The sequence below is a fragment of the Eulemur rufifrons genome, chromosome 29 (genome assembly GCF_041146395.1).
Source record: "Eulemur rufifrons isolate Redbay chromosome 29, OSU_ERuf_1, whole genome shotgun sequence".
Classification (NCBI taxonomy): Eukaryota; Metazoa; Chordata; class Mammalia; order Primates; family Lemuridae; genus Eulemur; species Eulemur rufifrons.
In genome coordinates, this window is record NC_091011.1 from 43,686,253 (window position 1) to 43,712,655 (window position 26,403).

The 26,403-nt window shown below is 40.0% G+C and overlaps 1 protein-coding gene across 3 annotated transcripts in view; it reads left to right on the forward strand.

Annotated features, from left to right (window-relative positions):
- Nucleotides 1–26,403, forward strand: part of SLC25A13 (solute carrier family 25 member 13) — a 169,492-nt gene that overhangs the window by 23,061 nt on the left and 120,028 nt on the right. For all 3 annotated transcript variants that reach the window (XM_069461362.1, XM_069461364.1, XM_069461363.1), the window contains exons 2-3: nucleotides 341–394; nucleotides 11,588–11,730. In XM_069461362.1, the coding sequence (XP_069317463.1) occupies nucleotides 341–394; nucleotides 11,588–11,730 (197 nt within the window). The remainder of the gene's footprint in view (nucleotides 1–340; nucleotides 395–11,587; nucleotides 11,731–26,403) is intronic.

Here is a 26,403-nt window from a genome sequence, read left to right on the forward strand (position 1 = left end):
GGGTATCGGTTACCTTGGAGTGCAGTTAAAAAATGCCAGGTGTTTACCAACCTGTTTCAACTTCACTTTCTTCTTCTTTTTAAAAAATGACGTACATTCAACACTAGATATTAAGAGCTTTAACTACTGGTTTCTTGCACAGAATTTTATCATTTTAGAAGCTACATAAGGAGTCTAATTTAAAATCTGGGGAAAAGTTTGTACACTGGGGCAATGTGATGCTTTAAGTACGAAAATGAAATGCACTAATTTCTAACCTGGGGTTTATTTTCCTTCAGTCTGCTAGCTTGTTTTCTCAGCTTTGTTCTAATAATATAAACATTTTTGTGTTTATTTATAGGTGGTTTTAACCAAGAGAGCTGATCCAGCTGAGCTTAGAACAATATTTTTGAAGGTCAGTATAAAGGAATCTATTTTGTTTCTTGTTTGATTTGTGTTCTGTAACTTTTAAAGATTATTTTCAAACAGCTCTTTATTTCATTGTTATATTTGTTAAGATCCCCGAAAGTGTCTTAAGACTTATGAAGGAGATCCTTTACAGTCATATCTGTTTTTAAAAATGTTTGGGAGACTTGTCAGCAACTGTTTGTGATGACAACATGGCTTATATTTTAGTTTATTTTATCTCACATGGTGTCGGATATGTGAATAAAAGCAGTTGCTGGAGGATTTAGTCTTGCAACCCATTTACCTTTCCAGGATTGACCTGTGCAGTCTGATGATAATGCTTTTTCTCCTAAGAAGTTTCAGGCTCTGTGTAACTATCTCAGTAATCCTGCATTCATCCAGAGGGGACTAGCCTTGCCTCTCCTGGGTAGAAGCAGCCCAGTGTTGTTATCATCATCATCATTTCATTACGATGCGGTGCACTGTGAGGTGGCCTCAGTGTGACTAATAGTAAGTAGATAGTGGAACATGACAGACACTACACAAGTTTATTCCCTTGGTTTCTTATATGTCCACCTATTTTGTGAAATTGGGCAGTGAATGATAGAATAAAAGTCTACTTCAAGTCCCAAACACTGAAGCACCTTCATGTTACTCATGTGAAATTAAAGTACTCAGAAAAGGCCACTTTTGTAAAGATAATAAAAAATACATGGACTTTTTCTAAATATTATGAAAAGGCAGCTGTGCTGTATAACAAGAGGACCAAAGCATCAAATGAGAAATTTTTTTTTTTTCTTTTGCCCATCCTGCCTTCTGCGCAGGCTGAACCCTGCCTCAGTCCATGCCTCTGGCCCAGAAAGTCCTTTCCACATCCCTCTCATGCCCAGGGCGACCTTCCAGTCTACCCCGACCCTACCCCTGCTCCGAATTTCCCACAGTGTCCTACTCCTGAGACCTGCTGTGTCTTTGGCGGGGATTGCAGGGTGGCTCCTGCTGCCATAGGGACCTGAGGACTAGAACGTGTGGCCTACGTCACCAGGGACCTGACACCCAGAGTGGAGCGTCTTTTTCCCAGAAAATTATTTATTCTGTGAGCCTCAATTCACTCATCAAAATGTATTACTATTAAAAAAAAGTTGAGACATCAGGGAATTTGAACACTGATGGGATGTTTGGTATTAGCGAATTATTATTAATTGATTTTTAGCCTGAATTCCTATAGTGTTCTGACTACAGGAAATATAAACAGGCTATGTTTTAGAGATACACACTGAAGCATTTACAGGTGAGGTTATCATGTCTGAGATTTGCTTTTAAATAACCCAGTTTAGGTGGGAAGGGGAAAATGAGTAGGAAGTATGATGATAATTTTTGAAATTGGAAAGGGGAATAATTGGGTTTATTATACTGTTCTCTCTACTTTGTATATGTTTAAATGTTTTCATAATAAAAAGTTACAAGAAGTTATGTGGGAGATAACTGCTGTGAAAGTGTGTCCAGTACCTGATATGCACTAGATGTTGATTCGGTAAGCGCTTGAAATTAAATAATTTAAATACAGGCGGTTAAATGATTAAAACTAGGGACAGTTTTCAGGGAAGGGAAAAAAGGTTAAATTTGTAAGGAGGTTTAGATTATACTTAAAAAGCAGGATTCTTTATAAATTTGTTTTTAGCCCAGAAGGCACAATATGGTGTAGAGTTTCTAAGGTGGGAAAAGATTCTGAATGATGAAAATGCAGCGAAGAGAAAGCATTTGTTTCTTACCTAAGCTAATGTCTTATTGTGCATGTTGGGATGAAATGTGTATGAGGGACCCATAGAAATTCTTACTATGTGCATTTAAAGTCTGTTGATATTGTAAAACTCTAATGATATAATTCTGAGAGACCACTTGAAGAAAAGCACCTGAGTGGGTTACCAGAGAGCCTAGAGAAGTGGATAAAAGTTTATTAACTTGAGCTGGTAAAGTCATCATCATCATTCTTTGAACTCAGGACGTGTTGCTTCTATTTTCCGAAGATGCAAGAGCTTCAGATATCCTTCTAACAGGAAATGGGAACAACTTAGAGGGTATTTCAAAACATGTTGCATCTTTTATTTTTAATTAAAAAAATTTTTTTTTTTTTTTTTGAGACAGGGTCTTACTCTGTCACCTAGGCTAGAGTGCAGTGACATCATCATAGCTTGCTGCAATCTCAAACTCCTGGGCTCACGTGATCCTCCTGCCTCAGCCTCCCGAGTAGCTGGAACTATAGGCATGTGCCATCACACCTGGCTAATTTTTCTATTTTTTGTAGAGACAAGGTCTTGGCTCTTGCTCAGTCTGGTTAATTTTTTATTTTTAATTATTATGGGTGTATAATAGTTATATGTCTTTATAGAGTACATGTGATGTTTTGATGCAGGCATACAATGTGAATTAATCAAATAAGGATAATTGGGTATCCATCACCTCAGCCATTTATGATTTCTTTGTTGGAATGTTAGGAACATTCCAATTCCACTTTTTTAGTTATTTTAAAGTATACTTTAACTTATTGTTGATTATAGTCACTTTGTTATGCTGTCAAATACCATTTATTTTATCTACCTAACTATTAATTTATTTTTGCACTCATTAACCATCCCCACTTTATCCCCTCCTCCTGGCTACCCTTCCCAGCCTCTGGTAACCATCATTCTACTCTCTTGTCTCCATGAGATCAATTGTTTTTAATATTTAGCTCCCACATATGAGTGACAACATGTGAGATTTGTCCTTCTATGCTTGGCTTATTTCACTTAACATAATGTTCTCTAGTTCTAGATAGTGCATCTTTGATACTCACTGGTCTGTTGGTGAGATCCATTGATAAGACTCCATTTAAAGGGTATATCCACCTTTCAGGCCACCTGGCAGCTTCGAGGCTCGGCTACTGTTTGGAACAACATATCTTTGCCAGCTGCTACGTCCACTCTCAAGAGCAGGCAGGTCTATGCTGGGGGCAAGTCTGAGGGGTCAGGTAGACCCTGGAGGGTGGGAATTCCAGGCAGAGTTCTGGAGAGCCACCTGTGGGGTTTCTGTATAAGTGGATCTGAAAGCTGGAATCTTTGGGACCAGATAGGGAAGTGCTCTCTTCCCTTAGGATGGCTGAGACTCTGTGGCTTTTCAGTAAGCATCCATATGACTTGGAGTATGAGGAGATGATGTGTGTGGGGGGTTTACCCGAAGAAAATAGTGATCAGCAATTTGTGGAAGGGATTGTGATTCTGGCAAAGGTTCTGGTGACCTCACCAGACCTGAGTAGCGTGGTACCAGCACAAATCCACCTTGGCTCAGCACGCCAGGATCTCAGGGTTGTCGTCTATGGTAGACGGTGTTGCGGTGAGGGGAAGAATGGGAACCCAGGCGCCGTGGGGCTGTGCCAGGCTGGGCTTTTTAGTTAAGCATGGTTCAGCAGGAAGCATGCTGCAAACCTGCCTGCTTTGCTGATTTTCTGTGACTTTTTCCTGACTTGATTTTCTACTGATTAAAAAATCCACATGAAGTATCCCAACGTTCTCTCTACCAAAGTAGGAAGAGGGAGGGTACTTCCGCAGCTTGGGAGGTGGAGAGGAGCTTTGCTGTACCCTCCATACCAGATGTGCTGGTAGCAGGGACTTGCAGCTCTGCAGATCAGAGGGGGCTGCTGGACCTGAGCCAGATAGGAAAGAGGGCTCCTGGGGGACTAAAATAAGCCTAATTCTGGCTTTTTAGTTTATGTTTTTGAGAAGAGTTGGGATCAGTTCCCCTGTTTGTCTTTTTTGAAGGTGCCTATCATATGTTAGGTACAGTGTTAGGTGTTGGGTATGTAATGATACAGAAATCATGGCCCCTGTTTTTAAATATCTCACTGTGTATAAGTGTAAAAAAACCAAAAAGCCAAGATGTGGTTGATGAATATTATACAGCATTAACTATCAGGAGGTTGATGTGGGCTAATCACATCTTCCTACAGAGGGTCATTAAATGAGAGGAAGGTGGTGATATTTGAGCTGTGCTTGAAGATAAGAAGGTGCTTACCAGATGGAGAAGGTAGAGGAAGGTTTGTGGGCAAAGGAAGACCTTTCCAGGCAAAGAAAACAGCATGTGCAAAGCAAAGAGCTGTGAGAGTGCCAGGTGTGTGGAAGGAATGGCTAATAACTTGGGCTGGCCTAGGGCAGGACTTGCTATAAAACATGCCAGGCTAAGGAGTTTGGGGTTAGTTACGCAGGATGTTCTTGTGGTCAGTGGCAGGTAATGTTTTATCTGGATGTGGAAGGTGAAGTCTAGGTAGTCAGTTTTGTTTGTAACCTAAATGTTGACATGCATTTGTCTGCCTAATGCTTTTGGCGTTGTTTTGTGTTGATTTAAATAGATGTGTATCGAGTGCTTACAGTTTAAATAAAACACCCTGAGACTATGGTGAGTGGGAGGTGCAGAAGGAGTATGAGTAGTTGACCATGTCTTGAAGTTGTTCAGGTTTTCTACAGAGACCAGATTTACAGGCGTGCAGCAGGTAAAAAAGAATGTGTCAGCATGCTTAAGGGTCTGCATGTGTGGTTAAAGCAGATGCCACAGGAAATGGGAGGAGGGAGCCTCCATCGTGGGGTGCAGTCAGGGAAGGCTCTGTGGAGAGAGGACTGGAGAGGCCTCGGGGACAAGTGTGAGAGGAGAGGACCACAGCTGAGGGAAGGTGAGTCTGGGAGAGGACAGCCTCTCCAGGTAAAGGATTCTTGCTCATTCTTCAGAAGTTTTTTGAAATACAACTGTGTGCCATGAAGTCTGCTAAGTATCACAGAGTGTGAGCGACAAAATTGGAAAGGTCGTCGGGAATTTGGCGTTCCACTAAAGAGGAGGAAGCCATTGAAGGCTTTCTGAGTAATCCAGTGATGGGGAGGGCGGGTTTGACGTTCGATTGGTGCAGCACGGCCACCAGTTAGGCAGCCTGAGGGTTGCGGCAGCAGGAAAAATGGAGAATGGGCAAGTCGGATACATTTTGAAGGAATATTTGATGACTGATCTTGTCTAGTGGATGAAAGAGAGCAGAGGGTAAATGTATGGCCAGCAAGGGTAGAGCCTGGGTGCAGAGAGGTACCAGTGATAGGAGAAGAGAAAGCGAGGACGGAGCCAGTAGCTCTAGGGGGAGGAAAGGAGGTGCTGTTACTGTTTAGAAGACTGGGGTCTGAAGTTACTGCATTTCTGTAGTGGAAGATGGCAAAGCTGGGGAAGGGGGCTGGATAAGAGATGTAGGACATATTACAGGGTAACAGTAAATTGCACTTGGATTTTTAGAATTACTCTGACAAGAAAAACACACTTTTAACATTTTTGTAGGCAAACTTGGGAAAACAGCTAATTCCTTTCTTGAAAAACTTTTTTCATATAACAAATTGCTTTATGTTCATTGATGAAAATTTAAAAGTCACATATAAAGTAACTTGTGATCCTGGTATAAATCGATAGATATATGGATAATTCTCTCTCTCTCTCTCTCTCTCTGTATGTATATAATTTTTTTCCTTAACAGAAAAAAATACTGTTTTGTATCCAGTTTTCCCCCTCACCTAATGTATTACAAATACCTTTTCCTGTAATTGAATGTGCTTCTACAATATTTTTAATGCTGCATTATATTCCTATGTATGGCTGCTTTACCATAATTTAGCCACTCTATTATTGCATGTTTAGTTGTCTCCTGTGCTTTGCTGTCATAACAACACTGTGATGAATACCCTTGTACCTACATTTTTGCACATAGTTAGCATTATTTTCTTAGCATAAATTTTTAGAAGTGGCATCATTGGGTTAAAGAGTGCATTTACGACATATTAAGGCTTTCGATTCTTCCTGGAAGACAAGCTTTCATAAAGGTTGTATCATTATATATTTTAGGTGGGAGTATAGAAGTGTACATGTCCCATACAGTATATCAACTCAGATTATTATTAAGACATACAGCAGCAACAAAAAACCTTTCTGCCAACTGGTTATTTGAAAAATTGTATCTTTAAATTTTCATTTTTGATAAGCATCAGTGTATTTATTGACCATTTGTGATTCCTAAGTATATTTTTAACTTTTTATTGTGACAGTTTTCAAACATACAGAAAATAGAGCAGTACAATGAACACCCACATAACCACCACCTAATTTAAAGTAATATTTGTCATTAGTTTATATATATATTTTTTTCTTTACTGATTTATTTCAATGTAAGTTAGATATCATAATTCATCCTAAATACTTTAGCATACAGCTTCAAATAATAAAACAATTTCCCACATGGCCATAATACCATTGTCCACCTAATAAAATGTGCAGTAACATAAAATATCCAGTCCAGATTCAAAGTCTTAATTATGCCGTATTCCATCCTTACAACAGGGAAGCAAGGCAAAGGGTGGTCGGATGCAGTGACCTGGTGAGCACAGGGTTTCTCAGTTGTTGGAAGTAGGTTAGGGGAATTTGCCCTTCTGCCCCAGGATGTAAATGATTCTGGGTAAAAGCAGGCAGCTGGATGATTATGGTTCTCACTTGGCCCGTGTGCAGCTTACAGACCTGTGTTAAACGACTGGTGGTGAGCAGGCCAGATAGGACCCCTGCCCTCACTGCGCGTGCCCTGCAGTGATAGGCTCCTTCTGTGTCCCTTCACTGCTGTCTTCACCAGGTGTGGTGCGGTTTCTTGGTGGTGACAATTAGTATCATACAGGGTTGTGCAGAGAATCTTAAAAGCCTTCCCTTTTAGTAAGCGTATCTTTAATCATAGTAAAACTCCCCAACATTGTAAGGGAGGGTGACTTCAGATCACTTGTAAAACCTGTTCCCAAAGGAGGATTAATGACATTCTGAAGATGTGGTAGCTATAAGATATGGTCCATCCTCCTACAGGGACCTTCTGTTCACTATTGCAGGAACAGCAGAGCTATGTTAGTCAGGACCCTAGTAATATCCTTATTGTAGTCTGCCTCTGTCCATCAATCTAAGGAACAACCTTTGACATGTTTACTGAAATCATAGAGCAGAACACCGCAGCCCTGGTGATGAGCTGGTTTTGCAAATTGAAGAAAACTGTGTTTTCTATGCCCAGATTGACATGTTCTTATTTATTTATTTATTTATTTAGATAAAAGTCTTGCTCTGTCACCCTTGGTAGAGTGCAGTGGTGTCATCATAGCTCACTACAACCTCAAACTCCTGGGCTTAAGCAATCCTCCTGCCTCAGCCTCTCAAGTAGCTGGGGCTATAGATGGACGTCACTGGGCCCAGCTAATTTTTTCATTTTTTGTGGAGATAAGGTCTCGATATGTTGCTCAGGCTGGTCTCGAACTCCTGACCTCGAGTGATCCTCCCACCTCGGCATTCCAAAATGCTAGGATTATAGGCGTGAGCCACTGCATCCGGGCAGATATGTTCTTATATTTAAGAAATGATTTCTTTATCGCCTCTGAAAAACTGAGGCTGATTAAATATTTCAGTAACTTTTTAAAATATAAACTATTGAGGTATAAATCAAGTGCACACATCCCAAATGTTTAGCTGCATGAGTGTTCACAGAGTGAGCACACCTGTGTAACCAGCAGCCCAGGAGCCCTCTGAGGCCCCCTCCCAAGTATAACCAGTTGTCTGACTTCTGGTTACTACTGTATGTTAAAACTAACTATATTAGTTTTGCCAGTTTTTTCACTTTATATAAATGGAATTATATGGTATATATTCTTATGTCTGGTTTCTTTTGCTTGATTTATAATCTATGTTGTCATGTGTCACTGGAGTTAGTTTTTTCTCATTGCTGTGTTTTATTCCATTGTGTGAATACACTGCAGTCCCTTTATAGTATGTATTCCACTATTGCATTTGTATTGTATTTTAGGACTTTTTTTTTTTTTTTTTTTTTTTTTGCTATTACAAATAATGTTGCTGTGGGCATTTTAGTAAATTTTTGGTGTATACACACACAAATTCCTGTTGGAGATGAGATACCTATGGTTGAAATTATTGTGTTGGTAGTTGGGTATAAATTCAGTTATAACAGATATTGTCCTGCATTTTTCTAAAATGGTTTGCCAGTTTATTCTCATACCACCCGTGTGTGAGAAGAACATTTGTTCCACATTTTTGCCAACACTTTTTACTCTTTTTCGTTATCTTGTGGGTGAATCATGGTATTGCATTGTAGTTTTATTGTGCATTTTCTTTCTTTTTTTTTTTTTTGTTGAGACAGAGTCTCACTTTGTTGCCCAGGCTAGAGTGAGTGCCGTGGCGTCAGCTTAGCTCACAGCAACCTCAGACTCCTCGGCTTAAGCGATCCTACTGCCTCAGCCTCCCGAGTAGCTGGGACTACAGGCATGCGCCACTATGCCCGGCTAATTTTTTCTATATAGATTTTTAGTTGTCCATATAATGTCGTTCTATTTTTTTAGTAGAGACGGGGTCTCGCTCAGGCTGGTCTCGAACTCCTGACCTTGAGCAATCCACCCGCCTCGGCCTCCCAGAGTGCTAGGATTACAGGCGTGAGCCACCGCGCCCGGCCTATTGTGCATTTTCAATGGAATTTTTTTTAGGGACATAACTTGACAATGATCTTGTAGGTCATTTGGGGAAAATCAAAGAGTGATCATGTCGAAGAAAATGTCCAAGAGTAAAGTAATACCACAGTTTTTATAACCTTTCATTCATTTGAAAAATATCTATTGAACATGTTTCACTATATGCCAGTGACCAGTCTGGGAATTTGAGGATAGAGCAGTGAAAAGGACAGGAGAAAAATCCTGTCCCGACACAGCTTTGCCTCTAGTTGTAGCAATTAAGATGCATGTAATCCCGCAAGCGTAGACAGGTCAGTTGAAAAGGCCAATCCTGAAACATTTCCTACTGCAGCGATGACAAGACCTGTCAGTCCACCCTGGCATCCTCCCACGGAGTGTTCAGCAGCCTCAGAATACATGTTGGCCCCAGGGAGCCATCACCAGCTCATTGGAACCCGTACTGGAGATGGAGACGGCTTGCCAAGCCTTTCCCTGGCGACCATATGACGATTTAGTATGTGATAAACACGGCATCCCAAAGACCAGGGGAGGGAGAATGATTTGATTTGTGGTCTTGGGGCAACCAAGAGATTAATGGGGAAAAATAATTAAAGTTGGAATATCCTTCCCTCAGACTACACACACTAAAAAGTACTGGTGTACTAAAACTTAAAGGTAAAAAAGGTAAACCTACTTTTAAAAAGCTAAGAGAAACCGTGGGTGGATATTTAGTCTTGAGATGAGGAAAGACTATTTTCTAAGCTTAGAAAAGTAGTGGAGGAAATTGCAAATGAGAAAAAAAATCTACAGACTCAATTATATAAAAATATCGAGCTGGAAAAATATTTGCAACAAATATGATAGACAAAGGAGGGGAAAGAGCATGTTTGCACACTGTTGGTGGGAGTGTGAATTGGTACAATCCTTTCTGGAGAGCAGTGTGATGATAAGTACCAAGAGTCTTAAAGTTCCCCTTCTTTGACTCAACAGTTTCTCTTCTGGGAGTCTAGCCTTTGAAAATTGCCAGGAATTTGGACAAATGTTACATACAAAGGTTGCTATCTTAGCTTCATTTTAAAAATACCAAAAACTAGAAATAATCTAAATGTTTACTGATAGAAGAGAAGTTAAATGATATTTTAAAATACGTTAATTATTCACTATCATAAGCAAACAGAGGTAGAACTCTGAGTCATAGGATTGCTGTAATTAGCACTGACATTTCCTTTGTGTTTCAGGCTTATTTTGCATCAGGAGAATCAAAATATAATTTTTTCTTGTACATGTCCCAAAAGCTGAATTAAATGCTAAGCGAAGAATAGTAGAATTACTTGGCTATCTTTGAGCCTTTCTCTTGAAGTGTGCTAGAAAATGTTAATTGAAAAATGACACTGTAGAACATGGATGAAGTACTTCTTGTGTATAGGGCGTTGTGCGAAGTGTATCATGTGATTATCTAATTTATTTCTAGCATCAACCTCATGAAGCTGATAATGTTGTTCTACCCATTTTACAGATCAGGAACCAGAGGCACTGAAAACTTTAGTTACTTATCTGAGGTCATTCAGGTGGTAAGAGGGACTCCAAAATATCTCAGCAAGGGCTTAGTCTACATTGGAATTAAAATGTAGAAATAGCAAGTGACTTTTTAAAACAATTTTAATCAGTCTTTACCCTTGAGTGACAGAGGGAGGGGAGATGCCATCCTCGCACCTCACCTCACTGTGTACGCCCCATCACTGTGGCTACGAGTGTGGTTCTTGCCACCCACAAGAGCAACTGGGCTATTTTTATAGCAGCATATGCCTGTTTCATCAGGACGTCACATGATTCCCATGTTGTTTCTCAGCATATCAGCTCTTGGGGACTCTGTGGAGCAGGAATCAGTGGGTTCACTCTTAGTTGAGCCTGAATGTATCATACTAAGGGCAAGACCTGAGAGAAGGCTGTGAAGAAGTGTTGCACACCACCTAATTCTTATAGACCGTTTCTGGATGATAATGCTGTAGAGTGGAGAGGCCACTAACTAGTGTAGCATTTAATGCCTGCTTCCATGAAATTCCCAAGAAACCGCGCAGTTCATAGTTCTCCTTCCAGCTTAGCTTGTTTGTCATCGTTTCTTGTATTGTTGATGCCCTTAAAACCAGAGTGGGGCAAAAAAATAAAGTTGTTTTCCTCCATGACTTCATAATTAATTCCATTTTTTAAAAAAGCTGTACGTCTTTGCTAAAGAAGAGGACATATTAATAGTTTGTCTTTGCAAATTTCTGTTAAACCAGGGTTTCTTGACCTCAGCACTGTTCACTTTTGGGGCTGGATAACTCTGTTTTCGGGGGTCATCTGTGCGTTGTAGGGTGTTTAGCAGCATCCCTGGCCTCTACCCACTAGAAACCAGTAGCACCCTTCCTCCCATGTCATGACCATCAAAATTGTCATCAAACATTGCCAAATGTCCCCTCTGGGGAAAAATTGCTCCCAGTTGAGAACCACTGTATTTTTAATTTGTCTTTGAAGTAATGGGAGATAACAGTCAATGTGAAGAGTATATTATCATATCTGATATTTTATCCTTTGAATACTTTCAGCTTTTTCACATATTGACCCCATGATTATATACTTTTGAGAATCAAATATATAAAACATCACTTCTCTTTTTTCTTTTTTAACAGTATGCAAGCATTGAAAAAAATGGTGAATTTTTCATGTCTCCCAATGACTTTGTCACTCGGTATTTGAACATTTTTGGAGAAAGCCAGCCTAATGCAAAGACTGTGGAACTTTTAAGTGGAGTGGTGGATCAGACCAAAGATGGGTATGTTTCTTTGTTGTTTTTTTTTTTTTTTAATTTTGGAATATTAGGAGGGTACAAACGTTTTGGTTACATGATTTGCTTTTGTGCGGTTTCAGTCAAAGTTATAAGTGTGCCCATCTCCAAGGTGGTGTACACTGTACATTGTACCCTACCCCACGTGCTTGGTTTCCATTGAGTTTTACCATATGTGTACATGGGTGTTGATTGATAAGTTCCAATTTAGTAGTGAGTACGTGTGGTATTTGTTTTCTCATTCTTGTGATTACTCTGCTTAGAAGAATAGTCTCCAGTTTCATCCAGGTATGTTTATTTTTAATTGTCATATTTATTTTTTTTGTTTGAAATAGCTTTGTTTTGCTTTAATGATCAGGAAGTCATTAAATATATACCTACCCATCTCTTAAGAGCATTTTTTGTACCTATTACTGTTAATACATTATTTTAGAAATAATACCCTTAACATTTTATTTGGCTCTGTAGCCCAGGATGGACTGCAGTGGCCCGATCATAGCTCACTGTAACCTTCAATGCCTGGGCTCAAGCATTCCTCCTGCCTCAGCCTCCTGAGTAGCTAGGGTTATAAGACGTGCACCACTGTCCCCAGATAATTTTTTTTAATTTTTATGGAGACAGGGTCTTGCTATGTTGTCCAGGCTGGTCCTAAACTCCTGGGCTCAAGCAATCCTCCCACCTTGACCTCCCAAAGTGCTGAGATTACAGGCATGAACCACTGGGCCTGGTTCTGTATATGTATATTTTGACTTGTTTAAAGAACACTTTATAGTTTCAGACAACTATTATTGTAATTGATGAGGTGTGGTGTGAAGACACAGGAGAGTATTTGTATGCATTTGGTATTTTTCAAGGCAGTTGTAAAATTATGAATAAATGTACAACATAGCTTATGGAATTCACTTTTCTATAATCTTTCTTTCTGCTTAAATCACCTTTAAAATTTCACATAGGATTAAATGGTATGGATCTAGCAGACAGAATAGTATGATGATTCCAAATCCCCAAGAAAGACATTTTGCAAAAGCTGGAGGAGAGAGACTACCATGTAGAATTAAATAGGCCACTTTGCAAAATGTGATTGAATTTTTTTTCCTTACCAGTCTTCTGTGCTTACATTTTAAAAATGGGTTTTTCTTAAGTTATATAATATTGAAATTGGTTTTTACCATTAAACATAGAATTTTGGGCTCCTAACTCTTTCTAATACAAGCACCAATGTCTGCTAATAAGCCAAGTGTCACCTATGAGAACTAGCCTTCCCTGCCTGAACTGTAGGAGACCTAGCCTTCTGCCCTTGCTGCTCGCCAGCTCCCCCGTGGACAGATTGCAGTTACCTGCCATTCTGGGGTAGAGTTCTCCAGCTCTGAGCTTTCTCCATGTGTTGGAATCTTCATGTGTTTGATTTTCCCACATGCAGTGGTTTGAGATGTAACCAATGTAAAACCTCTTTATGCACTGTGAATGCTGTGTTTCCGTTCTCAGCAGCACTTCCCTTTTCTTATTTATGCACCTGTCATCCCATTTTTCATGGAAATAACGAAGGCCTTGAAGATTGGGAGGCAGCAGGAAAGGAATTAGCACACATACTTGCTGCAGTATCCTGGAGGATTGTTGGATTATGCCTTCTTTCTTTGTTCTTGTGGCAGAAGTTTTTTTTTTTTTTTTTTTTAAACCCTGTTACCTTTGTTTAATCCTCATCCCAAGGTGGGATTCTTTACTTGGTAGGAAAGTATAATGCATAAATAGGGCTTTGTTTTCTCACAGAGGATCTCTGGAGTGGTGCAGGGAGAGGCTGGGGGTATATTTCACACTAGTCCATTGAAGCTAAAGCTATGTAGAACATAGATTTATTCTAGGAAACATTTTTCTGTGGAAAATTTGGTTGCCTCCTTGCCCCCTGTAGTGGCTCATTGTTCAGAGGAAGTGTGACCAAGCTCACATGGAACATAAATTATTTGACTCAATGTTTGAGATCAATTTTTTTTCTAACTGGATAAATTTTGACTTACAGAAAAAAATTTGGAACTATAGAAAAGTTGATAGAAGGATACAATGAAAAGTATATTCTAGACTCTTCATCTATATTGACTAAATGTTAACATTTTTACCTCTTTTGTGCTCTCTTTTTACACACATGTTTTCTATACACAAACACATGCACACACATAATTTTTTTTTGGCCTGGACCATTTATGTATAAATTGTAGGCATTACGATATTTCAGCATTTATCTTTATTGAAGACTCAGAACATTCTTATACATAACCATCATAACATTATCATAATACTTAGGAAAATTAATAATCCTATGAAATGTCAACTAATATCAAGTCCCTATTTCAAATATACAAGATCTTCTGACCTCCCCCCCAAATGGCTCATTGCATTTTCTTGTTTCTTTTCTTTGTTTTTGAATCTAGGATCTAGTAAAGGTTCTTATACTACATTTAGTTGTTATGTCTCTTTTAATCTAGAACATTTCCTTGCATTTTCTTGTTTTTCATCATATTGACTTTTAAGATGCAGGCCAGTTACTTTGTTGAAGGTCCCACATCCTGGACTTGTCTGATTGTTTCTTCATGATTTGATTCAGGATAAATTTTTGGATGCAGGTTAGGAGATGCCCTGTACTACCTAGTGTATCTCCTCGGGAGGCGTGTTGTCCCTGCATCAGTGATGCTGAGTTTGATCTCTTGGTGAAGGTGGTGTCCACCAGATATTTGCATTGTAAAGTTGCCTTTTTTTGTTGTTATATAATTAGTAGATAATCTGTGGAGTGATACTTAGACACCATGTGGATGTCTTGTCCTCCAGCAACTTTTCACCCAATGGTTTTAGCATACATGATGATCCTTTTCTGAAGCAGTTACTATATTGGTATTGGGAAAGTGGTGATTTTTCTTTCTTTTCTTTTCTTTTCTTTTTTTTTTTTTTTTTTGAGACAGAGTGAAACTCTGTCATCTGGGCTAGAGTGCAGTGGCATCATCATAGCTCACTGCAACCTCAAACTCCTGTCCTCAAGTGATCCTCCCTCCTTGTCCTCCCAGAGTGCTAGGATTACAGGCGTGAGCTACCTTGCCCAGCCAGATTTTTCTGATTTTTTTCATACTCTTGTATGTATGTCCAGCATTCTTTGGTAAAGACAAGGTTTCCTTTCTCCATCCCCTTTTCTTCCTCTCTTAATCTTGTATATCAATATAAATTCATAGATTTATTTATTTTTAATTCAGTGATTATAATCCATTACTATTGTTCTCAGTGAGGGTCCTTCAAGCTAACTCCTTGCCTTCAACCTTTGAGTGCTCCTGGCTTTCAGCAAATAAGATGTTCCAGGTTCACCTTGGAGTATTCCTGTCTCTGCCCTGGAAATCACTTTTTTTTCCAAGAAGGTCTGGTTTTTTTTAATTTGAGAATGGTGCTTAGAAACAAAGCTCTGGGCACGGGCTTATTGTTACCGGGGTGTTACTGCCTTTCTGACTTTTCAGTGAACAGAGCCAGGAAATACATAGTTTAAAGAAACCAAAAGTTCATAGTGACGTTTCCTTTAAAATTTTACATTATAGGATTTTTCTTGGTTTTTAAAATTTGTATCTCTTTATCTCAGTAAAAATTTTGGTTCCTAAATACACGAATATGTTTATGGGCATCAATTTGGTATAATTAGAATAGCTTTTGATGTACTTTGCCTTCTATTTTATTCCCTTTCCCATTAATACACATACTTTTATCTTTTTAAGCATATAATTTCAAAAAATATAGTCTCAAATTTATTAGATGCCAGCAATGTAACATACATTTTGCATATATAACATAATATAACATATATATTTTTGCAAAAGCTTATAACAAATTTGAAAGGTTGGTTTTGCTTTCCTTGTTTTGCAGATGAAATAACTGAAGCTCTTGGTACTCAAGCAATTGTTGGCCAAGAGGTGCCCAGACTTGTCTGGTTCCAAAGTCCTTGGCTTTGTCAGTGTTCCAAGGTGCCTCTTCTCATAATCTCACAATCCCCTTTAGTTTGACATTTTCTTTTAGATTTTGTATTACCTTAAATCTTCGTGTTTTAGTGAGACAGGGAAAATATTAGACAGCCTTTATCCTTTGCCCTATAACTTTTTATTTTTAGTTGCAAAACCAGTGAACATCTCAGTTATTTTTTTATTGCATTTTTAGTTGACACATAATAATTGTACATATTTATGGGATATAGAGTGTTAGTTTGATATATGTGTACAATGTGTAGTGATCAAATCAGGGTAATTAGCATGTCCATAACCTTGAACATTTATTATTTCTTTGTTGTGCCCATTCAAAATCTTTTCTTATAGCTTTTTGAAAATATACACTAAATTACTGTTAACTGTATTCACCCAAAAGTGCTAGAGAACACTAGATCTTACTCCTCCCAACTAGCTGTAACTGTGTATGCATTAGCCAACTTCTCCCACCATCCCTTCCTGCCTACAACATCTCAGTTTTAAAAGGGAAAACAACCACCCATAATTGTCTCACCTTGACACAAATATTTAGAATTTCCTTGATTTGTTAACCTGCATATTTTTCATAATTTGAATTCATTTTAATTCAAATACTTTTGTAATCTTTTAGAACATATTTCTAAAACACTTTTGTAACTTTTTAGAATATATGTCGTGTTTCCACATGCTCTTCATATTAAGTGTTAAATAGCTATCATCATTTTCTATCAAATTTATGTGCCATACTCTATGAAATCATACCCTTATAGAATTGTTTTAGTTTATAGTTTTCTACTGTGGGTAATATTGGAATCAGTATCTTCATGCATGTGCCATTTTCCCCTTCTATTTAATGACTTCCTTAGACCTTAGAAGACAGGGATTCCTGGGTCTAAGGATAAAATATTTATGGCTCACCATATGTGTTATGATAATTCTTTCCAAAATGAGGTTGACGAACTCATCCAAGATACCTAAGCTTACCCAGCTACTAGGATGGCACAGGGCCAGCTCTGGAGCCTGGTCCTGCCCCAGGCCTGAGGCCCGTGAGATGTTCACATGCGATTTCGCCTAACCCTAGCCCCATTGCTTCTCAGTGACACACTGCTTCTCAGTATTTACTTCACAAGTAGGTGTATGCATGCATCTGTTTTCAATGTAAAACTGTGAATGCATTCGTTTCCCCATGCTTTCCCTTTCGTTGGACCCATGGCATTTGTCAAAGTTCACACGTCACAAATCATCTTCCCAAATCAACTGCTGTTCCTTGAAAAAAATTACATGGCAGAAGCCACATGTTGGCCCATGGAAACACAACCCACACACAACACAATGGGAAAGTGCTGGCTTGGCTCTGTTCCTCTGGCTGGGCTCTTTTGGGACATTTCTGACTAGCCAGAGAGATTTTAGTATATAACCTTATAAATGTTTGAAAAACTATTTGTAGATTGATGACTTTAGAATTTAAGCATAATTGCAGCTGTGCTGACTCAGGTGTCACAGTAAATTGAAATACTCATTTTGAGGTAGGTACTGGTCCGCTACCCATGCTTCCTTGAGTGCAAGAACTAGGTTCTATGTATTTTCATATTTCCGGTCTAATCCAGTTGAGTCCGGTCCCATATCTGGCCGCTTTCATATCAATTTGTTGACTAAATTTAGGTAAATGTACTAAGCATTTATCCCTTTCTCCCATGAAAGTCCAGGAATGGAAGCTGTAGTTCAAATTCTATGTTACTCACTGTAGCAGGCTGAATAATGGCCACCCAAAGATAGCAAGTCCTAGTCCTTGGAATTTTTAACTGTTACTTTATTTGGAAAAAAGGTCTTTGCAGATGTGATGAAGAATTTTGAAATGCAGAGATTATTCTGGATTATCTGGGAGGGCTCTAAATTTCATCACAAATGTCCTTAGAAGGCAGAGACAGAGGGAGATTTGACACAGACACAAGGAAGAGGACGAGGAGGCAGCGTGACCACAGAGGCAGAGATTGGAGTGATGTGACCATGAGCCAAGGAGTGCCTGGAGCCAGCAGAAGCTGGAAGAGACGAGGAAGATTCTCCCCTAGAGCCTTCTGAGAGAGTCTGTGGCCTTACTGACACCTTGATTTAGGACTTCGCATCCCTAGAACTGATAGAATAAGTATCTGTTGTGTTAAGCGACACAGTTTGTGTTATTTGTTTTATATATTTATTTATTTATTTATGTTTTGTAATGGGCAAAAATTGTATATATTTATGATGTACACCATGATGTTCTAAAATATGTATACACTGTGGAATGGCTGAATCAAGCTAATTAACACATCCCCTACCTGACATACTTACTTTTTTGTAGTAAGAACACTTAAAATCTACTCTCTTAGCTATTTTCAAGTGTATAATATATTAAGTATAGTCAGGATGTTGTGCAGTAGTTCACTATGTTGAACTCTTTCGTACTCTTTGACCAGCATCACCCTAATATCTACCCCATCCTTCCCCTCTAACCCCCGACCCCCGTAACCACCATTCTACACTCTGCTTCTGTGAGTTTGACTTTTACAGATCACACATGTAAGTGAGATGATGCAGTACTTGTCTTTCTGTGCCTGGCTTATTTGACTTAGTATCATGTCCTCCAGGTTCATCCATGCTGTTGAAAATAACAGGATTTTCTTCTTTTTAAAGACTGAATAGTATTCCATTGTCTTTCTTCATCCATTCATTTGTTGTTGAACACAGGTTGGTGGCATGTCCTGGCTGTCGTGAGTAGTGCTGCAGTGAACCTGGGAGTGCAGACATCTCTTCAACATGCTGATTTTAATTTTCTTGTTATTTCTTACAGCAACCCGCAGAAACAAATATATTCCTGTAGCTGTTTTCTCTGGGGAATTAGAAAGCCTATAGTTGTGAAGAATTTTCTTTGGTCAGGGACCAGCCTGATCCAGAAAAAACCTTTTTCCTGTGATAGTTTTGTCTCGATCCATACATTTTCCAGGCAGAGACCCCTGCTGTAAGCTGTCTCTGGGAGGGCACAGCCCCTTCCTGGGAGTTTCACCCATGTGTGGGTTTGGGGTGAACTCTGGGCAGGGAAGTTAAATGCCTGAGCTTGATGGTCTCGGCACTTCCAGTTTGTTGGCAAAGGGATCTTGTTTCCTGGGACACTGTTGCTTCTAACTGAATGATTCATGAGATGGTGGCTCGGTGAGCCTTTCACACTGGAGCTCCTTGCTGGGCGCTGTCCAGTCAGTCATTCAGCAGCTATTTGAGAACTTTGTCTCTGTGCCTGGCACTGTTGTGTGTATTGAGGATTTCTTGGTGGATGGGACAAGCACTGTGCTTGCTCCTCTTGGAGCTTCTAATTTAATGGAGCAGACAAGGTGTTCCTCAGTGAACCTCAAATAACTGTGAATTGATGTGATATTGCTGTGAAAGAGAGATGTGGTGTGACTTAGTTCAGACTGGGAGGTCAGGGGTGACTTCTGTGAGTGACGTCTGACCTGCAGGAGTTGGAAGCAAGGGGTGATATAGAGGACAGAGTGTTGCACACAGAGGGAACAGAGGCTGCAAAGGCCCTGCATTTTGAAATCCAGAGGCTGATCTGCCCAAAGCTTGGAATTGCAGGGCACAGTGATGGGAAAAGCGGGTTGCGCCCAAACACGTAGGAACTTGTACTTCATATTGAGGATTGGGGGAGTCTTTATCTGGTTTGAATTAGAGGATTGGCATGATTTGCCTTTGCCACAGTATATTCACTGTTAATATTCTTTTTTATGTTTAGATTTCCCTGCATTTCACCATTTTACTCTATTTAATGACGGGTGTAATCAATGTATGAAGTTCCTTAAGGGAGATGAGGAGAAGCTTTGGGTGCCTAGGGCTGGAAGCGTTTTGTTTGGTGGGCCTGGTAAGTGAGGAAGGCTTGTCTCAGTGTCTGAGGAGGAAGAGGAGGGTCTCTAAGCTTCTCAGGGCTCAGACTGTCTTACTGATATCAAACCATGTAGCTAAGCTGTCTTTTAGAGTTGGTTGTGATTATTATTTTCATTTAAGATGAGGATGAAGCTTTGTATGTCATCTAAGTGTAATTTTTATACATTGTTCACACAGCTTTTCAAGGTGAAAATAAATTTTATGTGAGTCCCCTTGAACTTTTTGAAAACATATTTCCATTTATTTTTGTTATTAACTATTGTCTTGTTAGAGGGAGCTGAGGCTAAAAAGCCTGTTTTCACCAGTGACTGACCTTCTCACCTGGGGAATCTAAGTGGGGCCTAGAATGAGATGGAGGTGTCGAGTGCCTGGCTTGCTGCCCATTACAGGCACGGGCCTCTGTCTGGGCAGGTGGCACTCGGTGGCTTGGGGACCGAATGGCTTGCAGGGATCACACAGGAATTTACCACAGGTGTATTTTCCATCTCAAGCATGGAAGCTCTTGCATTCCACATGAAAATAAAAGTTGCCTCTTCTTTTGGAAAAGGGAATGTCAGATACCCCAATTCTTCAGTGATGGGCTGACAGGTCCAACATACCGCCTTGTCAGCCCCCCATTTGTGTTGAATCAAAATGAGAGCAACATAATCAGCATCCGCAATAATTCCTTTCTGCTCAGAGTAAAGAAAATCAGTCCTGGGACAGTTCTCATTTTGATGCACAAGGAATAAGGGTGTCAAAGAAGAGAAGATAAAAAAGAAATCTAGGGTTTTAAAATGTGTAGCCTATATAAAGTGTGCTCTCTGCCTTTTTCATGTTCACTGTTTATCTTTCTGAAGGAAAAAAAAACATGGCCTTTTAAATACTTCACAAGGTGAAGGAGGATATAATAACGTTGATGATAAAATCATTTTTATATACCTGTTTTCACTTTGTGAGGCTGTCGCGATGAAATCCAGGCCTTGGCCCCATGCTGGGAGTTAATGAGGTTTACAATTGGCGATGCTTAAAGAGTATTAGGGTAATGTATTTAAACATCAGCAGTGCACAGCCTGAAATGCTCCTCATCTGTCAAGCATAATCCGGAATCAGTAAGACGAGGTCTTTCAGTTTGCTAATGGGGAAAGTTTTCCACACTACTAGGGTGGACACAGATTTCAGGTAAACACCTGAAATTCATAAACTATAGAATTAAGCAAAGGCATCTTTTTAATTATAAAAAAAACTTAATGATAATCAACAGCAGTCACCTGAGAAGCTTAAATTTTCTTCTTAGTCATCAGACTCCCAAATTAATCTACCAAAACAAAAAGGCTCATTAACGACTCTCATTGCATCAGTGCTATTTTTTTCTTTCTCTCAAGATGTCTGATTAACCCCCTTTCTTTTTGCATTACTCACTTCGTGTTAATATTGGATGTCTGAAATCCTAGGGGGGTGCGTGCAATGTGGTGGCTAGACACTGTCTATGACGGGTAAATTAAAAAGAATTTTTAAAAAGGTTTGTATTATGTTGCTGATATATTAGAAAATCTTTAGGAATGTCAGGTGCCTGGGTTTTATTTTTCTTTTTAATTCCAGAACGAGCTGATTAATGACTAGGTACTGATTTCGATTCTCATTCATATGTACAGGTAGCCCTCCTCCTCCTCTTGCCCCTTCTCCTACTCACTAATCCAGGTCCTCTTTTGGAGAGTTTTGCTGACAAGGGAAGGTGAGAAATGGGGCCATAACCAGAAGGGAAAAGGAGGTTGACGAAGGGTTTCTTGTAGGTGGATAGATAACATAATGTATGCTGATTAGAAAGACTCACTGGAGGGTAGAGAAAATTGACAGTGTAGGAGAGAAAAGGAAGACATTCTGGTGATTATCCAGGAGGTTGGCTTCTTGTAAGAATGTGGAGAGTTCTTCTAGAACAGCTGTCCTCAGAGTGTGGTCAGGGGACCCCTGGAAGTCTCTGAGAACTTGTCTGGAGTCTAGAGGGTCAAAACTATTTACATAATCATAAAAGCATGGTCTGCCTTTTTCACTGTGTTAATATTTGAGCTGATGTTTCTTAAAGCAACGGTAGGTAAAACTGCTGGTGTCTTAACACCAAATAAGCTATGGTCAAATGTTAATGTTCTCCCAAAACCTAAGCAGCACCGTGGTGGCATTTAAGAGGTGGGGCTTTTGGGAGGTGATTAGGAGCCCTCATGAATGGGATTAGTCCCCACAGGAAAGAGGCTTTGAGGGAGTCTCGTTCATCCCTTCCGCCATGTGAGGATGTGGCAACAAGGTGCCATCTGAAGCTGAGAGCACTCACCAGACACCAGATCTGTTGGGGCTTTGATCTTGGACTTCCCAACCTCCAGAACTGTGAGCAAAAAATTTCTGTTGTTTATAAATTACCAAGTCAAAGGGTTTTATTATAGCAGCTTGAGCAGAATAAGACACATGGCAACCCAAATAGCATGAATGTTCTTCTTCTTCTTCTTCATCATCATCATCATCATCATGATGCTCATTCTGTTTCTGAATGCCCTTTAAGAAGTAAAAATTATTGATTTTTATTAAATCTTGCTGTTGAGTACACATCATTTTAAAATTTTAAAATTTATCATTTTAAAATTCGGAGTGACTACATGGGAAGTTCTCATAAAGAACCTCTGCTCACTGTAGCAGTATGGTTCTGAGGAAAAGCATTGAGCCGTTGATTTGAGTTGCTAGCTGAGCTCATCTCCCTCCACCTTGGGATACCATTTTTATTTGAAAGAATGACTTAATTTGAGAGAATTAAAATCTTCATGTGACAGTTTCCTGACACTCGAAGACTTTTCTGCTGTAGTTAGTGGTGATAGTAATGCATGTTTTGTTTTAAAATAGTGTAATGAAATGTCCCAACATTTGGAAGATCTGTATAACTTGGGGAAACTATTTTCCAGTTGACCAGGTGTACAGTGTTACAAAATCATACATGGGTAAAAGAGCAGTACAAAAGTGTATGATAGACCCACGAATTTTAAGGTAACAGAGTGGGAAAAAGTTCAGTGATGCAGTTTCAGATTCCACATTGCAATTAATCTTTAAGAAACTATTACGTGTTGGGATTTGGTGTTGTATCAAAGAAGAATACCCCCAATTTTCTAGAAAGGCTGTTAAAATACTCCTTCCTTTTCTAACTGTGAATCTGTGTGAGGCTGAAATCCTTTCATATACTTCAACCAAAACAACATATTACAGCAGATTGAATGCAGCTGTCTTCCATTAAGTCAGACACTTAAGAGATTTGCAAAGATATAAAACTGCTTTTCTCACTGAATTTTCTGTTTTAGAAAATATAGTTCTTTTTCATACAAATGTTATTTATATTACCATATAATAGATGTAGTCATGTTTTAATGAATTAATCAATATTTTATATTTCTCAGTTTTAATTTCTTTTTTCTTTTTCTTTCTTTTTTTTTTTTTTTTGAGACAGAGTCTCGCTCTGTTGCTGGGGCTAGAGTGCCGTGGCGTCAGCCTAGCTCACAGCAACCTCAAACTCCTAGGCTCAAGCGATCCTTCTGCCTCAGCCTCCCAAGTAGCTGGGACTACTGGCATGCACCACCATGCCCAGCTAATTTTTTCTATATATTTTTAGTTGTCCAGCTAATTTCTTTCTATTTTTAGTAGAGATGGCTCTCACTCTTGCTCAGGCTGGTCTCGAACTCCTGACCTTGAGTGATCCTCCCACCTCGGCCTCCCAGAGTGCTAAGATTACAGGTGTGAGCCACCCCGCCCAGCCTCAGTTTTAATTTCTAATACAGCAAATATGATAGCTATAACCCACATAAATAAAAGCTTTTTGGGGTCCCCAATAATTCATATGCATGTGAAGAGGCCCTGAGACCTTAAGGTTTGAGAAATGCTGAGCTGGAAAAATGGGAGGGTGAATAGAGACTAGAGTAGGGGTGTAGTGTAGATGTCTTCTGGTTTCCAGGATTTTTCTCCAGGAGACAGAGGAGAGGGATATGCAGGCTGAGGTATTGGCAGTTTTTGGAGAGAGAATAATATGCTAAATAATCATCCAAAAGTGTGAGGGTGAATGGATAAGGGAACAGCATGACTACTGGGCAGGACCCACTTGAGCACCCACCTGAGGGTTTGTGGTCATGAAATTTAAAGTGAGACCAGTGAGTATGGCAGTGTGTTTTCTAGCTGAGTTCAGCCGCTCAGATCCAGGCATGGAGTAGGAAGCGTTGGATATAACTAGGGTTGAGGTCTTGGCCATTGAATAATCCAGAGTAGGAGAGGTTCCAGGGAGGTAGGGGGCATGCAGGGGAGCAATTGTAATGATAGACCATAGACATAGTCTATGTCAGGGGCAAAGAGAAGCCATTGGGTAGGAGGCAACGAGGGATGGTGAGAGGTGGTAGGCTTAGTGCATTGTAGGTTTCATTGTGATCGAAGGTTGTTGGAGTTGGCCTGTAAGAGGGAGTGAGCAGGAAGAGTAGAAGATAGTGGCCAAAATGTGAGGTGCATGAATTGAGAATAAGGGGTTTTGGTAATGTCAGATACCATTATTTGCAGTTATTGGTAATGACAAAAGCTAGAGTCTGACCGTGGGAGTGAGTGGCTGAGGAAGGATGGAGGAGAGGTCATTGGAAAAGGGAGTTAATGAAACTGGGAGGACTTGATGTTTGAAGGATCAGTATATTGAAAACATTGAGAATTAAGGTAGAAGTGGGGTTGAGCGTGTCAGTGAGCCAGGAGCTAAAAACAGCACAGTGAGAGGCGACTCCAGGGTTATCAGGTGAGAGGAACAAGGAGAGACGCTGAGTGGTATGGTCAGGTGATGTGCGCAGTTATATTGGAGGGTCAGGAAGGAGGGTGTGGGGGATGGTCTGGGAGAGGCAGTAAGGAGGAAGTTGTGTTGCTCATAGGCCTGGTGCAGCCCAGAACTTCAAGAGGAAAACCCATTTCTACCTAAAAGGGGACAACAGAGGAAGTATTGTCCTCAAGGCATAGCCAGGTATAGCTTAGAGCAAGAAGGTGAAGGGATGTTTAGAGGATTCCTGTGAAAGAGATCTCTTCACAGAAGGGACTGAAGAGGAGATCTTGCTCACTGTGCACTGTGGATTCTAGTGCACACACTAGAAGGGTTTCTGGAAGATGATGATCAAGTAGGGAAAGCGCAGAGCCTCGTGGGGATTAGATGTGGGTGGGAAGGGGCAAGCTGGTGTCTGGAACTGCTGCTGGGGGCCCACATTCACAGGACAGAGGGAGGGATGCCATTAGTCCTGGTGGACTCCCTGTCATACCTGCTGGGAGACAGGGATCTTTGCCGAGTGGCAAGGAGGCCTGGGGAGGGGCAATTTTATTACTTAAAGAACTTTTAAAATAAAATTTTTTTGTGGGTAGGAGCTCTGTTGATGTTTCTTCCTGGATGGTCAGACCAAAGGATGAAGGAAATGAATATTACTGAGCATGTATAGCGTTCCAGTTCTGGTGCTAATGATTCCCACCCATTTTCTTATTTAATCTACATACAGGTCCTTAAAATAGGTATTTTTCACTCCCCTGTTACAGAGGGAGGTGTAGAATCAGAGAGGTTAAATAATTTGTTCAAGGTTGTCTAGCTAGTGAGTGACAGAACTGGAATTTGGATCCAGTTCTTTCTGGCTTATGCCCAGTCTAGTCTGCTCTACCATGAAACTTTCTTGCATAGAGAAGAATATTTAAAATTGAGCTTTGCATGAGAACTTTGCATCAGTCCTTGCTTAGAAGTTCTGATGCCCTTTGCAAGATCCCCTACGAGTAGTCATTTAGTCCTCATATTTGGCCAACATAAGGTGGACCTAAAAGCTTTATGAGAGCTATCTTAACTATCATCTATACCCACAGACTTAGGAAAAACTGGCCTTACATTCCTTTTATTCTTTTTTTTTAAAAATTTTTGAATTTTTTCTTTTCAGATACAGGGTCTTGCTCTGTCACCCAGGGTGAAGTGTAGTGGTGTGATCATAGCTCACTGTAGCCTCTTTCAGGCAGAGAGACCAAATTATTTCTTTTTCCACCTTTTTGTTCTATGCAGGCCCTCAAGGATTGGATGATGCCCACCACATTGGGGAGTGCAGTCCACCTCACTTGTTCTACCTCACCTATTCAAATGCTAATCCCACCAGAAATACCCTCAAAGACACACCTGGGAATAATGTTGAATCTGGGTATGCCGTGTCCCTGTCAAGTTAACATGAAAATTAACCATGCCAGTGTGTGTGTAATATTAGTTCCTGGGGAAGGCACACACATACACTTGCTTTTACCTCTTAACCATATATCTTGAAGATCACTCTATAAATGTGTAAAGAAATCTTCCTCATTCCTTTTGGTGGCTGCATAGTGTAAACATATACATTTTAAATCATTTCCCCAGTTTATTCTAATACCCGTTAAAGCGTATAGACTAGTGCTTTTAAGGTTTACGTTGTCTGAGTCATAAGGACCTTTTCTCAGCCCGCCTGTTAGGGCTGTTGTCAAAGAGAAATGGACAAACCATAATGACAGATGAACCTTAACTGCTCTCAGAATATCATTTTGTTTGCTTCCTGTGTTCCCCATTCCCTGCGCCAGCCTATCGGCTTCTCTGTGCAACTATACATGAAAGGGTTTCAATGTTACATATATACAGCACGCTATTCCTTCTGCTGACTGCTGCTGTCAGCACGTGGGAAGAGCATTGTATAGTAGAAGGAACACTGATTGCAGTCGAAAACACGCGTGCACATCTTCCTAGGTCTCTTAAAGT